At 35.7% G+C, this 15,263-nt stretch overlaps 1 protein-coding gene across 1 annotated transcript; it reads left to right on the top strand.

Moving 5' to 3' along the window:
* Positions 1-10,632: 10,632 nt before the first annotated feature.
* LOC143567518 (RING-H2 finger protein ATL56-like) lies at positions 10,633-11,194 on the top strand. Its single transcript, XM_077053921.1, has 2 exons — positions 10,633-11,051; positions 11,173-11,194. Exons 1-2 carry the CDS (start codon positions 10,633-10,635, stop codon positions 11,192-11,194), a joined length of 441 nt encoding a protein of 146 aa, XP_076910036.1.
* The last annotated feature ends 4,069 nt before the right edge of the window (positions 11,195-15,263 follow it).

Below are 15,263 nucleotides of genomic sequence, written 5' to 3'. Positions count from 1 at the left end.
TCTCTCTAGAAATCCATTCTCTCTCTACCCCGGTTTGCGTGACGAACACCGTTTTGTGTACCACCGACCCGACAATCATTACCTCGTAATCTGTGCCAAGTACCCGGCGTTTCTTCGAAGTGCGTGCCACCCAAAAGTAACCCGACATTCCATCTCGAAGTACCTGCACAACACCGGCGACCGAACATTGCCTCGATTTGCGTGCCAAGAAGAGTTGATCAAGAACGCTTTGATAAACGTGCATATAGAGTAGAAGTGTTGCCCGTATAAACTTAGGAATATTTAACTCCGAATACCGTGCGAGGCCCGAGGTAACAAAACAAGAAGAAGAATCAGAAAACAGGAATCAGTAAAAGAAACTGATTATAAACAGACAAGGTGAATACGCCCCAAACCTTTTTATTGAGTCAGAATATTTACATAGGATTCACGAATCCTTAAAAACTTTGTGTACAATAATAAGAAACGGACACTCTGATTAAGAGTTTACATGTGTCTGGATCCAAACATACATGGTGACTCGGCATTTCCCCGTGGCCATGCATATCATCAACATGCCTCTAAAGGTCTACGGGACTGTTTAGAGAAATGATATTGTGTATGTAATTAATTGTACATGGTACTTAGGGCAATTTGATCCCAATTTAGTTGGGTGCCTAATGAGTAGTCACAAAGGTATTATTGTTGATTTCACAAAGGTATTGAAAAGAGATTTTAGAGTCAGCGTTATTCACCAGCTTCGTGCTGAAGTATTTTCCCGCCCATGTTACAGGGAAACAAGAAAGGTTAGAACATACAAGCAAGAAGGAATAGAAGATTGGAGTTATAGTCATTAGATGCTATCTGATGGCTAAGATATTTTATTTGAAAATATTATAAAGAGATATGTTTTTCCAAAGAAATGTATTTGAAATATCAAACGGGTAATTAAACCCGAGATTTTAACAAGTTTTCAATATGATAATATTTTATTAAATACTTCTGCTAAAATGAAACCCGCAACTCTGATTTATTTACAAAACAGGTACCAACTTGTGGTCACACGCCTAGGCCCTAAATCGGGGTGTGACAAATAGTAAGAGCATACACATTGGTAGTAACTATTTTTATTCTCAAACACCTTTATATTATCACTATGTCATCAAATTCTCTCGTCTCTCTCTTCTATCTTACTTTTATCTCCGGTTCTCCTCCTCTTCTCTCTCTCTCCTTCATGTGACTCTCTCTTTCACCCATATAAGTTTCAAAAAATTCAAAAACTAAGCATTATAGATGCTCTGAGGGTGGTGGGAGTGGAGAACGAAATTCAGTGCCACGCAGGACCTGCGGGAACACCGTCTTGTCCCTTTTGGTACCCGGAAAAACACCTCGCTCTGGGACTACATGCCGCAATCCATACTGATGATTAATTATTTTTTGTTCTTTTCTAACAAACCTTTTGTATTAGTGATTGATGGTGGTGACAATGGTATTTGGTGATGGCGAAGTACGACGAAGGACGTTAGAGTAGTGGTGGCAGAGGGGTGGAAGGTAACCGATGATGACTATATATGATATGAAGACAATATTTTGTTAGTTTTTTTTAGTTTTTGTTATTTTTTTAAACCCATATTCCAACAAAGCCCAATATGTTTTTAAAAAAGGCCCATATTATTTTTATTTTATTTTTTTAGTGTTTTTATAGCTTAAAACATTAATTTTTAAAAGTGATTAAAGTAAAAAAAAATTATATATTTTATAATCTTTTTATAATATGTTTTCTAATTAAAAAAGAATTTGGTTAATTTTATTAAATGAAACATATAAACTGGTTGAAAGATGAATTGGGATGATTGCAAGGCTTTAGAGATGAATTGGTTTGGTTGTAGGATGAAATGATGCGGCAATAATGTCATACCCCGACCAAAGGGCGGAACATGCCGGGGTGCAACGGATTGCTCAAGAACACAAGACACTATTAAAGTGACAATATTTAATCAACTCGTTTAAATTCATCGATCATAACACGTCACATAACTTGTTCATACAATAACCGAATTCAAACATAGCAAATTATATATTGTTCGTTTTGCTAATATCCTAATAGTTTTGATAACGTTTTTCGTCAAGTCCTCGAGTCAACCAAAGTCAATCATGTAACATTGCATAAAATAGAGTTTGTCAACACAGAGGTTGGTGAGCAATTTCATAGTTTTGAACGACAAGTATATAATAGGAAATTCCACAACTTGTATACGAAACAATATGTAATAGAAACAATTTAGATAATGAAATCGTTAATAAGAATACATTAACGACACCGTCTATAAGAGAATACCAAATAGATTCGGATTTTATATAAGATCGTTAATAAGCATACATTAACGACATCGTCTATAAGAGAATACCAAATAGATTCGGATTTTATAAGAGATTGTTAATAAGCATACATTAACGACACCGTGTATAAGAGAATACCAAATAGATTCGGATTTATGGATCAACCAACCAAAAGCTGTAAGCACATTAGCATTTAAGCATGTAAGCATAGAACACCAAATTGAGCATTTATTTAAGTAAAGTATACAATAAAGTTTGTGGTTTAAGACTCAAGTATAAACATTTAGATTGAATAAGTATGCAATATCTATGAAAGTACTCACATTCAATTAACAAACTTGATTTGGTAAAATGACGAGTAACCGGAAGGATGAGATTTAACGAGCAAGGTCTAGATGAAAGGAAGTCTTGCATTAGAAAGGTTGTCTAGGAAGTCTTTAAATAAAATAAATGATAAGAAATGCAAACAATTTAAAGTTTAAGGTTTAAAATGTAAATATATAAGAAATTTTAATAATAGTCTTTAAAAATATAAGTTTGCTCGAAACCGGGTTAAAGTATCTAGTCCTCAATATTTACTCAACCTATGTTGAGTAATAAGGTGGGTAAAAATGCAAGAATGCAAGTCCCTTTATAATATAGGTACTAAAACGGGTTTTAACGAGTGTTTCGGGTCTTGATAATTGGTCAAACCCAAAGTCAACTTTCCAAAATAATTAATATTATGAGATAACTCAATAAATTTAAGTAGACTTAACCAAGTATGTAGTTCTATTGTTTTAGAACTAACAACGTCTGTTAAGCGAGTGTTCGGTTTTTTCGGTCCAAACTTTGTTATGAGATCAAGTTGGATCCAACATTTCCAAGTACTTAAGAAAATAATTAAAAACAGTTTATAAAGTATTTTTAAAGATTTATACAAGTCTTGATAGCTAAAAACACAGTTGTGTGTCTTAAGCGAGTGAAAGTCGGTTTAGTTCGGTTTGGTTCGGTTTCCATCTCCCAATAAGTTCATGGATGGTTGCCACATGTCCAAATATCAAAGAACTTGTATAGTTAAGTATAAATGATGATACTTAAGTTATGCAACCAAAAAGTTAACAATAAAGTCTTTAAACGAAAGTTCGGTTTTCGGTTCGGATCTTGTTTCGGGTTAAGACCGAGGTAAGATTCTACAAACCCATAACCATAGAACTTATAAAAATGGTTTTAGAAACTTAAATCTAACAATAAGCATGTTTAATCAATTATTTAACAAAACTAGTAAACAAAGTTCGGTTTATGGTTGAGAGCTATTTACGGTTAAACCGAGGTTAGTCTCTTTAAACTAATAACCATGGAACTTCATAAATATGATATACAAACTAAAATGAGCAGAAGTTAAGCATGGTTAGTAAGCAATAATAAAGTTAGATGGTTAGATAGTTAAATATATATTAAGGACCATGAAAGTCCTCCATGAAGCCTTGCCTTACGAGGCCCGACACTCCACCGATCGAGACCGGGGAAGTGACCACCAAAGGTAACAAGGGGTGTATATTATATATATGTTGAAACAACAAGTTTGAATCATATGGAGTTAGTTGAAATCAAAGGAAACTCTTGTCTGACTCTTGAAGGTCAAACAAGTAAGAACTTTAAGGTTGGAGCTTAGAACTTAGGATGAGAGTGTTTGATGAGTATGAGCATGTTCAAATGAGGGGTCAGGCTTGGTTTTATGAAGGTTAAGGTGTTAGAGTCATCCATAAGGTTTCTTTAGAGATTTCTAAGCATTTTGATTGGTTTAGATGGCCAAACATGTGATAAATAACAAAAAAAAAAACAGATTTGGTAACAGCAAATGTCTGCCCGTGCCACGCGGCCGCCCCAGCCCTCATGGCCACGCAGTGTGGCCCCATGAGGGTGGGGTTTGGTCCATCTCGTCTTGCGAGGTTCGTTTTGCGTCCCGGAAGTTTGTTTTCGATGTAATTTGAGCGTTTTAAAGACGTTTTCGAATCCATAAAAGGGGTTTTTCAAATTGAACGAACGGGAATAATTTAGTAACATAAAATCCAATATTTTATATATTTAAAATGTTCGGGATATAAATCAGGTCGGTTTACATGATAAACGAATACACAAACGAATACAAATAGGATCCGAAATTGACGAATGTCACAAGTGACGTGGATGAGAGAAAGTGTGAAAATAGTAAAAACAAATCGTGTGAAATGTGGGATGAGAGTGAGGTGACTCCCACCACCCTAAGCGATTAAAATCGGGTTAAAAACATGGCAAAACCAAAAGAAAGTGGCAAGTATAAATTTAGAAACATGACTACAACAATGGGTAAACAAAAAGAACACACACACACACACACATATATATATATATATATATAAAAGATTATCATAAAGCCTTGCTTAAGCAGTTGTTGGTGCCTTGCGACAATAGGTGACACCAGAACCATTTTTTGGTGGTGGCCCTACTACCTTAATGGTCGGAAAACAATGGGTAGCAGGATGGTTGTGGTTGTGTCTTTGAGCGAGTAACAAAACTGTCGAAATGGACGGTAGAATTTGTTTGGCAACGCATTTGTAACATCCTACTTTTGGTTATAATAATAAAATAAATTTCGTATATTTCATAGTGGGTCATTATCGGTTTAGATGAATAGAATATGAGTTGGTCTAGTGTTGGGTTAATGGATATGGGTTATGGACTTGGGTATGAAAGAAAGAAGGAAAGACCATGGGCTTAAGCCCATGATCCCTAAATATATAAACAATAATCACCATTAATTCCCTCATTTTACACATATTCCATACACCACCAAAACACACATTAAAGCTCCCTCTCTCGAGTCTCTCTCTCTAGCCGAAACATAGAAGAAGAACCGATCCCGATCCAACGTATGATAGTATGATATTGTTTGAGCTTAAACCGTTGTATATAATCACAAACCGACGAGCCGACACCGTTACATCATTAAAGTCACGAGATTCGGGTGGAATCGGGTATAAACCGAACCTAAGATGAGCTTAGGGGTCATCCTAGCTCATATCTGGGTCGAACGGGAAGAAAAACGATGAAAAACGGTGTAAAACGGTGAAAATACGTTTTTCCGGTGAGTTTTACGGTATTCCGGAAATGGCGTCGCCGGAAAAACATGTAAGAGGTTGTCAGGGAATGTTCTGACATTCCCTGACCTAACCCTAGTTCGCTATGGAAACCTAACGAATTAAAAGGTGATTCGTCAGTTAATTCGTATAAGGGGGCATAACGAACTAAGCTCTAGTTCGTGTCTGATTCGTTAAGGGAAAGGGTAGCGAATTACCCTTGATTCGTGATAGTTAGTTCGTTAAAAGAAATAACGAATTAGAAAGTCCAATTCGCTACTTGGATCGGTTCGCTATATGGACTGATTCGTTAAGGAGTCCAATTCGTTAAAGGGTTCAATTCGTTATAGGAACCAGTTCGCTAAGATAAGCCAATTCGTTATGAACCAGTAACGAATTAGAAGTTTAACGGAATGACAATAACAGTCCCTGGACTTAGAAAACAATGATTTAATTACAAAGAAGCCCTTGGACTTTAAGTAGCAAATTATTTAATGATTCAAAACTCTAATGGAAAATGTGTTAAGACAACTTAACCCCAGCCAGGGGCTCTGCCCCTTGGACCCCGCTAGGAGCTGCCGCCCCTAGAACCCCGCTGCCAGGGGCGTTTCCCCCGGACCCCCGTTCGTTGAGGGTAATAATTAAACTAGAAAGACGATATGTGTAGTGATAGTTTATTGATACGTATAATTATTATACAGTTAGTCGTGCACAGATCAAGAAGGGAATAACCGTAAACGGTGAACGCAACCGCATTGAGGTGAGTTTCTAGCCCCACTTCCTTGTTATGTTTTCGGGGCTGTGTGCATACTCGATGTGATAGTCAATAATGAATGGTTGACTTTTATATTATTCCGCGAAAGTTTTTATTAACTCTGATATTATGAACTGCGTTTATGAATAAATCCAACGTTAAAGTGAGGCACCGGTAACAGGGCCTTAAATCATTTCCACTTATGCATGTGTTGGTGCGTGCTCTCTCTCGTGGCTTCGATTTTTTATAAGGTGTGGTTGGAAAACATACAATGGAGATTGTGATGTGTACAGAGCCAAGTAAACCTGAAACCAATCAAGAGGTCTTTAAAGAGAGGGTTTTTCAAAAAAAAATTTAGGAAAGATGATAGGTATGGTATCTTTGTATCATCGTAAAAGTATTAAATCTGGTTTTCTAGTAAAATTTATGAAGGCATACAAAAAAAGAGCAATATCACAATAATCTAATAGGTTAAATGTTAAGGGCACTGGGGTGTTCCTTTTAGGCTATTTGTAGTAGGCGGCAAATATGGGGCAATGAGCGCGATAAGGGGCGTGAACACCGCCCCCCTGCGCGACTTTTGGGGCGAAAAGGGGTGGGGCGCAAGGAATTTGTCACCGGCCATTGTGGGTATGTTGTGTGTATATATTATTATTATATAATTATGTGTGTGTAATATATATATATTAGGCTACAACACCATTACACCCTAAAAACAAAAACGTATCATTTGCTGACTGGACGTCACATGATACAAAACACTCCACTACACATAGCCTTAGGCTCCATAAACTACCCTAAAACTCCATATTTGATGATGACACTCTATTTGAAACCATTATAAAAGTAAACTAAATGCTCATTTAAAAACACTAATAAAAATAATCTTTTACTAGAAATAAAATCACATAATTCAAACTAAAAAATAAAAAATAAAATAAAAATCAGACATTTCAAATAATAAAATCTAAAAGTTACACGACCAGTTATATTTTTGCGCTATACAATTTGCAATTTTATATTTTATGGTAGAATCAGTCGGGGGACCTGAGAGGCGGTGGTTTACCCTACGACGGATGTCAGCAGTTCGAGTCCGCTTATCTCTAACTCGTGAACTTAGCCGATACAAGGCTATATGATAGCACCCAATTTTTCCGATTCGACGGTTCGATCTATGATTTACCATTCATGGACGTTGATAAGATAGGGGAATTTAATTACAGCACATGAATTCAAGTCCTGGATTTTAGAATTGAGAGAGATATTGAGAGAGATCAAGACTGACAATTTCAAAATAATCCGGGATAGACGCAATGTCCACAATACCTGGATTTAATCAGATACAATTTGAAGGATTTTGTAGGTTCATTGATCAGGGTTTGACAGAGGAGCTTTCTAAGTTTCTAAAAGTTGAAGATACAAATCAAGAAAATGACTTTGAATTATTTTCGGAAAGATATCAATTGGTAGAACCCGAAATTAAATACATGATTATATATCAAAAGTTGTGTGTAAAGGATGATGAATGTATGATAGAATTTATGATATGTAGATTTTTATATCTTTTTATTACACCCTTACTTACGTATTGTAATTTTTAAATGGTCGTATAATATTTCGGTTAATAAAACCTGTAAAATATACCGGCCAGCAACCCTTGCAAGGATCACTTTGAAGGGTGACTGTGGTGTTCCCGTAAAAACAATACTACCATTTTACCAGTGGCGGATCCATAAATTTTTATTACGGTGGGCACTAAATAAATAGAGTAAAAATTAGGGATGGGTCAAAGATTATATGGCCAGCCAACCTTTCTAGAGGCGCATAGTAAAATGAACTTTCGGGGCATATGAGAGGATAAATTAGTCTTTATACACACCACATATTTTTAAAGTTTTATACTATATATATAGATATAATTAAGACATCTTTAATTCAAACAAATTCATATTTTATTTAACATCTTATCTTTAAAATTTAGAGACACTTTACAGCGGCTAACCAGCAAAAACAATATTATGTTTGCTCTTCAATTTGTTTAGTAACTAACGATAGCCAACGACAATGGTGAAACTAGCATTTTAGAATGAAATGGTCAACATAGATTTTTTTTACATCAATTAACTTCTTTAGCCATCAATGTATTAACTAGTAATTATAATAATTGGTTCCTCGTATCTTAACATCCTTGTTAATTATTTCATTTTCTTTTATTATAAAAACATCTTCGTATTGAATTGTTTTATAATACATATTTTTAACAAAACATGTTTACTTAGAGCACAAAAGGACATATTTTTCTAAGTTATATATTATTTTAAAAACGAAAAAAAATCAACTTATGTAAAATATATATACATGATAAACATAAGTAATAATACACTTTCAAAACTATATAAACAATTAAATTATACTATTGCATAATATTTCAAGCTAAAACTAAAAATAATAAAATAATTAAAATCTTAACCAAGGAGAACTATAAGGCCAAACGTAGTGGGCGAGAGTCGGGGGCGAATTGGGGCGACAAAGGGCTAGAACACCGCTCTCGGGGCTATATTTGGGCAAAAAAGGGCGGGGGCGGGGTTAGTTTGTCGCCGGGTGGAGAAGAAATTAATATTATTATATTCATATGATCGTTGTAAAACGGTCAAATATTTAAAAAAAATAATATAAACAATATATATATATATATATATATATATATAAACATACAAATTCTTCTCCATTTCATATCCATTTCATACACAATTCATACCCAAATTCTTCAAAAAATTAAGCAAAATGAATCTTACAAACAACCCGAACCAACCGACACTCGTGGAACTCGCCGCTACCATGAGATAATTCGTCAAAAAACAAAAAAGTGTGTCGAGGAACTCAACGAGGCCATGAGAGAAACCGACAAACAACACGAAAAGATTGCCCAAATGTTGGAATTGCGGAAAATGAGTGAAGAATACAAATCCCTCAAAGCGGCCGGGTTACACGAAGAAGCCACATTATTGCAACGACAACGAATGGAAAAAATGCGCGAATATTATGGATATTAGATTTTATTTAGTTATGTTTTTTAATATTTTTAGTTATGTATTTTTTTTAATTTTAATGCATTATTAGTTATGTTTTTTAATTTTTTTGTATTTCTATTTAATTTTAATGCATTTTTATTTAATTATTTAAATAAATTGGTTTTTATTTGTTTAGTTTATTATAAAAAGAAAATAATAAAAAGAAACTGTGGGCCCAACTTGTAGCCCCTACACCATTACACCCCAAAAACAAATTTCCACTCCTTGCTGACTGGACGCCACGTGTCACAATTCGCCCCCAATTGTAGCCCCTCCACTACACATGGCCTAAGATACCAACTTTCGAAGTATATAAATTGAATAAAATTTAAAACTAAATAAATAAAGGGATGTGTTATTCATACACTCTTTACAGGGTGTATATATAGATAGGGTGTGTGTTAAGAGGGTGTGTGAATAACCAAAAAAGATGTATAAATAACCATTGCCTAAATAAATGGCTCATAAATGGCAATTAAATATATTTATGCCTTGAAAATAGCAATCAAAGACATAGTTAAATATAATAAATAACTAAAGTCTTCGTCCTCGTCTCCCTTCATATTTGTTGCCGGAACTTCACAGTTGTATATTCCGGCTAATATCAAATCCGGCGAACGGAGGGTCCACAAACCCCCTGGATCCTCCCTAGTTCCGACGGTGGGCACTGAACTCATTATTGGCTCATCATATACAGCGCGTATCTGTAAACACGGTATTCCAACATATGGACGGTGGGCATCGGCCCACCCTACCCATGCCTTGAATCCGCCCCTGATTCTACCAATGAGAATTGAGAGGTATTGAAGCCAAGAGTAACGAGTACGAACCTTATGTAAACAATCTTAATAATATACAAATCCTTGTTACAATATCTATCACTAAATAGGATCAATAATGCTTAGATAGATACATAAACCCAAAATCAACACGAGTGGGTCATAATAATTCATTAATTTGTCAGCAAAACATAGGAAAAAGTTGCACAGTTAAAATAAGGGAACGTAATATTATTATTATATATATCCCTAAAAACATGATCAATCATACGACATTCCGAAAACCTTTGCTATTTCGACGACATTTCCGTTTATAAAACTTAAAAACAATTTAGTCATCAAAACCCATCATATCATAAAACCAAGAAAAGGGAAAAATCTTCGTACGGCGGTGCTCACTCCCATTCACACCATAAAAACCATATACCACCGGAATATTCCCCGACATTAAATATCATCACCTCTCTCTCTCTTATCTCTCTCCTCAACCCATCATCACCTCTCTCTCTCTCTCTCTCTCTTTACAATCTCTCCCAAACCAAAACCAAAGGATGCCGGACCACCCAAAACCCAGCCGTAAAATCCTCTCAATCATCCTCAAATTCATCGTCATGTCCTTGATCCTCTCCATCTTCCTCCTCTTCATCGGCCTCGCCGCCATTATCCTCCTCCACCTCCTCCTCGCCGGATCTTTCCTCCACCGCCGCTCCACTACCCTAGGCTCCTCCTCCTCTATCACCCTCCACGACGTACAAACCAACCTCACCCCGTTCCAATACCCAGCCGCAGACAGTGACCTCGTATCCGATGACTGTTCCATTTGTTTGGAGCCTTATGAACAAGGCGAGACCTGCCGGGTTCTTCCGGTGTGTGACCACGTGTTTCACGCAAGGTGTGTCGATAGGTGGCTGACCAAGGTCCCCAGTTGCCCGATTTGCAGGACCCGGGTCCGGTTGGACGGGGGTGGGTCGTCGGATTCGGGTGTTGGTGATGATGAAACCAAGTTTTTGTGGGCGGTTGGTGTAGCTAGGTAGGTAGATTGAATCTGAAGGTTAAAGATTCGAGAGTTTGTTGGGGAGTATGAATGATATAGTTTTCTTAGTTTTTTTGAATCTTGTGTTGATGTAAGTAGGTTATGTTATCAATTGCAGATTCAATGGTTTAGATTTTTAGACAGTTTTTAATCTCTCTATATCTAGCTTGCTTTTGAGAATCTGTTTTTCTTAGATTAATCTCGCTTAAGTACGGGGCCTAGTTGTTCGTATCCCGATCTCTAATTATATTGATTGTTATCAGTTTTGAGATTGTTGAATCCATGTTTTGTTGGATTTTACCATTGAGATTCAAAATCCAATGTGACTAATTATTGCTGCTGGTGTTTGATTGTTGGAGATGACACAGAGATTAATTATCTTTAGTTCTCTGGACTTTTCATTGGACCCAAGAGTTTAATCGTCATCTTGATGTTAAGACTATTCATTTTTTTAATACTAAAATAACGCCAAAAAGCTCTATTTATTTGGGCATCATATGATTATGATATACTTTTGTGCATTTTGACGTCATATTACAGGTAATTTTTATTTGAGTAATTTTATAAGATCACGGGGTGTGCTAGTGTGATTTATGGGGTGGAAACTGGCATGAAGGTGTTATTGTCACACCGCTTTCATGTAGATCCATGCGGATATAGAAGGTGCGGTTAAAATTTTCACGTCGTGTGCAAAAAATGACACGTTATAATTTTAAAACAATCGAATTAATAATTTTTCTTGTCATTTATTTACCGTCTGAATTAAAAAAAATCGAATTAATAATTTTTCTTGTCATTTTTCTTAATAAATGGGTTCCGGGTTTACGTCTTGGGAAAGTTGAGCTATCGGCTTTACATTTGTGGGTTATCGTTCATAATGTTTCTATGGAGTTATGGAAGGAAAGGGGTATGAGTAAAGTCTTTAGTGGGGTTGGTGTTCCGCGGTTGTTGGATAAAATTACTCAAGCTCGTATAGTGGGTAAAACTGGTAAAATGGGGTATGTCCGTATGTTGGCTGAAGTAAAGGCTGTGTCTAAATTACTAGACGAAGTTGAGATAGAATGCCCGGCTGGACCGAATTGTAATGCTCGTATTGGTGTTTTGAAGGTTTCCTATCAATGGAAACCCGCTACATGTTCCTATTGTTGTGTGTTTGGACACTCGTTTAACCTTTGTAATAAAAGGTCTCGTACCGAGAACGAGGTTGCAGAGAAGGTTGCAAAAGATCAGTCGAAAAATACTCCTAACATTGTTGAATCGCCATTTGGTGATAAGCTTGACGGTTTTACCCCGGTAATTAGGAAAAGACGCAAAGGAAGGGTACCACTAAAGAGCCTTCTAAGCATGTCACGGAGTCAAAAAGCGTAGTTTCTGATGCTCGAGGTAAGTCTACTGTTAATAGATCGTTGAGAAAAAGTGGTAATAATAAATCAAATATGGTTGCAAGTAAGGTCAATAATTCGGGTACAAGTGGTAATATGAGTGGTGCTAATAATAGTAAGGCGGGGTTTAACTTTACTTAAGCGGCTCATGAGCCAAATTCCCAAGCAAACATATTTGAAGTGCTCTTTGATCTCGTGTGTGAAGTCAATCGGCCTGCTGAGGAATCAGACTCGTCATTTTCGATAATGGACTTCAATTTGAGTGTTAAACATAATAAATTGGTGGTTAAAAAAGCCAAAATTAATCAGTCGGATCCTATGTCGCTGGAGCAGATTATTGATAATCGTATGGTTGAAAAACATATCCGGATGATGTGTTAAGTGAGGAAGGGCTTGATGATTTCCAGGGTGTTGGTAACGAGTGTCAAACGGTAGGTGACAACACAAAGGAGGTTGAGGCTACGATTAGGATGGCTCGTGACTTGGGGATGAATTTCTAGCGTATGGAAGATCTTGTTTGTAAGGCTATAGAAGAAGAAGAAGGGTTTAGATCCCGAGGTTGAGGTTTAGTTAACTAGATCTCTTTGCTTGATGGTTGTTCGGGTGTTCCCTTGTTAGTTTTCTAGAGGTTTTTTGATGTTTAGGCAGTCTTGTTTGTTTTTTTGGTTTTGTCTTGGGTTTTTGCTAGTTTCCCCCCTAGCCTTTCTATAAAAATTTGCCGTTCAAAAAAAATGCTCAGTGTCATTTGTTTTGAAAAATTATGTATTATGTCATTTTCAATTGGGAGGGCACTCATAGCTAGTTGACACTCTTGTTTTTAGTTCATGGGGTTATTTTTATGGAAAATTCCCAAAATAAGCGTTTATGAAAACGCTTTTCAGGTTTTAGGTGTCATTTGCAAGAAATTCTTAAAATAGTTATTATAAATTAGTCGTGACGAGTAGTTTGTAGAACCAGTTAAAACTTGTCACATGTCCTTAAATTAACCGTAACGAGCAGATTCTCTAATAATTTACTCGTCACGACTAAATAAGTTTCATGCCTCATAATAAATGCTCACGAGTAATTCATACGTCCTTTAGTCGTGGCGACTAGTTTACCTGGTTTACATTCCCTACAGGAGTAGTTTATTGGTAGTTAACTTGCCGCGACTAGTTTAACCTTACAATCTACACGTCGCGACTAAATAACTTATGAATTACTCGTGGGCGTTGATTACGAGGCATAAAACTTATTTAGTCGTGACGAGTAATTGGTTAGTAAATCTGCTTGTTATTGTTAGGTTGAAGACACGTGTCAAGTTTTAATTGGTTATACAAAATACTCGGTACGACTAGATTATAATACCTATTTTGGGAATTTTTGAGAAATAACACCTAAAACCTAAAAAACGTTTTCATAAACGCTTATTTTGAGAATTTTTCCTATTTTTATTCATGGCAAGGAATAAAATTTTTAAAATAGAAAAAAAACAGGTAGTAGAAAATGGTGTATTCTTTTAATTATTATTAGTTTTTAAATGAGTTGTTATAGTAACAAAAAGGTATAATTTTATTTTAATTAAGTATCCTCATGGCTAGTTTGTTTGTTATTATTACTAGGCTATTGACCCGTGTATGATACGGGTGGAAATTTATAAATCAAGTAAAAACCGCAGTTAATATAAAATAGGTTGTCATATAGTTGGGATGGGTACATGATATTTAGTTGTTAATAATAATTGTAAAAAATTGATTATCAAACATAACTTTCAACAAAATTAACATCCTTAATACAATTATTCGATAGATAATCCAAAGTTCAAAATGAAAAATTCACTAACTACTAAATAGTTCCTTATAAACCACATTTGTAGTTTTGTTTTAACTTACCGTCTTTGTCTAATATAAGAATTTTAACACCATCTCTACTCTTCACTCATGAAATTCCCTATGCAATTACTTCTTTGTATTTATCGTGAAAACTATTAAATATAAAAACAGAAGAATGGTTATAAAAATATTTGTTATAACCTATGAAATAAAGTGTGAATATATGTACTTTATCCAAAAATTAAATGAATAGAAAAAAGTAGGATTATTGGATTTAAATAATCCCACCTTTGATGGATTGGCCAATAATAATCCCACCTCCGGTATTTCCCGCTGGCAGTCTCACCTTTTCAAGGTTTTTTGTTTTATGATCCCCCGTTAAAAATAATTAGCGGGGTTAAGTTTTTGCTGATGTGGCTTTTTCATTATCCTACATGGCTTTTCCCTTTTTTTCCCCCTCTCTCTGATTACTTACGTGGAATACTCACCCATTTAACCCCCAAAATTATCTATTGAGCCCTAATTATCTATTAAATCCGATTGAATCCTCACCCACGGCAAACTCAGACAAAAATTTGTCGATTGGATCCCAAAATGAGTTCGTCCTCTTATCGCGCACAAAATCCTAAGCTTTTTAGGATTGACACCAACAGAAAGGTTTATTGTAAGCATGAGTTGGTTGCGACAATAGGAGAAGTCGGAAAACGAAATTCCAGGCCAGGTCAAGAATTTTATAGCTGCTTGTTATGGCCTGTAAGTTTGTTCCTTTCAAATTTTGTGTTGTTAGATGTCTGTTTATTCTAACCGGTGGGTGTTTATTGTTAGAGATCCAATTGAAATTTCTTTATTTGGAAACAAGATGTTGATGCTCTAAAAACAAATCGGTGCAACTGCAGCATGCTTGAGATGAATGTTCAAAGGCTAGAGTTAGAGAAGAAGTTGCTAGAAGAGGAGAACAAGAGTTTGAAAAAATCAGAAGGTGGAATGCCAATCATAGCATATGTTTGTGCATTTGT

Source organism: Bidens hawaiensis, unplaced genomic scaffold (genome assembly GCF_021521415.1).
Source record: "Bidens hawaiensis isolate Kalapana, Puna unplaced genomic scaffold, B.hawaiensis_p1.1 tig00023419_1, whole genome shotgun sequence".
NCBI classification, from domain to species: domain Eukaryota; kingdom Viridiplantae; phylum Streptophyta; class Magnoliopsida; order Asterales; family Asteraceae; genus Bidens; species Bidens hawaiensis.
Note: the sequence above shows the minus strand (reverse complement) of the source record. Positions and strands in the feature narration are given on the sequence as shown.

Coding starts and splice junctions, on each gene's coding strand:
- LOC143567518 (XM_077053921.1), top strand. CDS start 10,633: ATGTCCTTGATCCTCTCCATCTTCCTCCTCTTCATCGGCCTCGCCGCC. Junction 11,052..11,172: donor TGGGCGGTTGGTGTAGCTAG/GTAGGTAGATTG, acceptor TATCAATTGCAG/ATTCAATGGTTTAGATTTTT.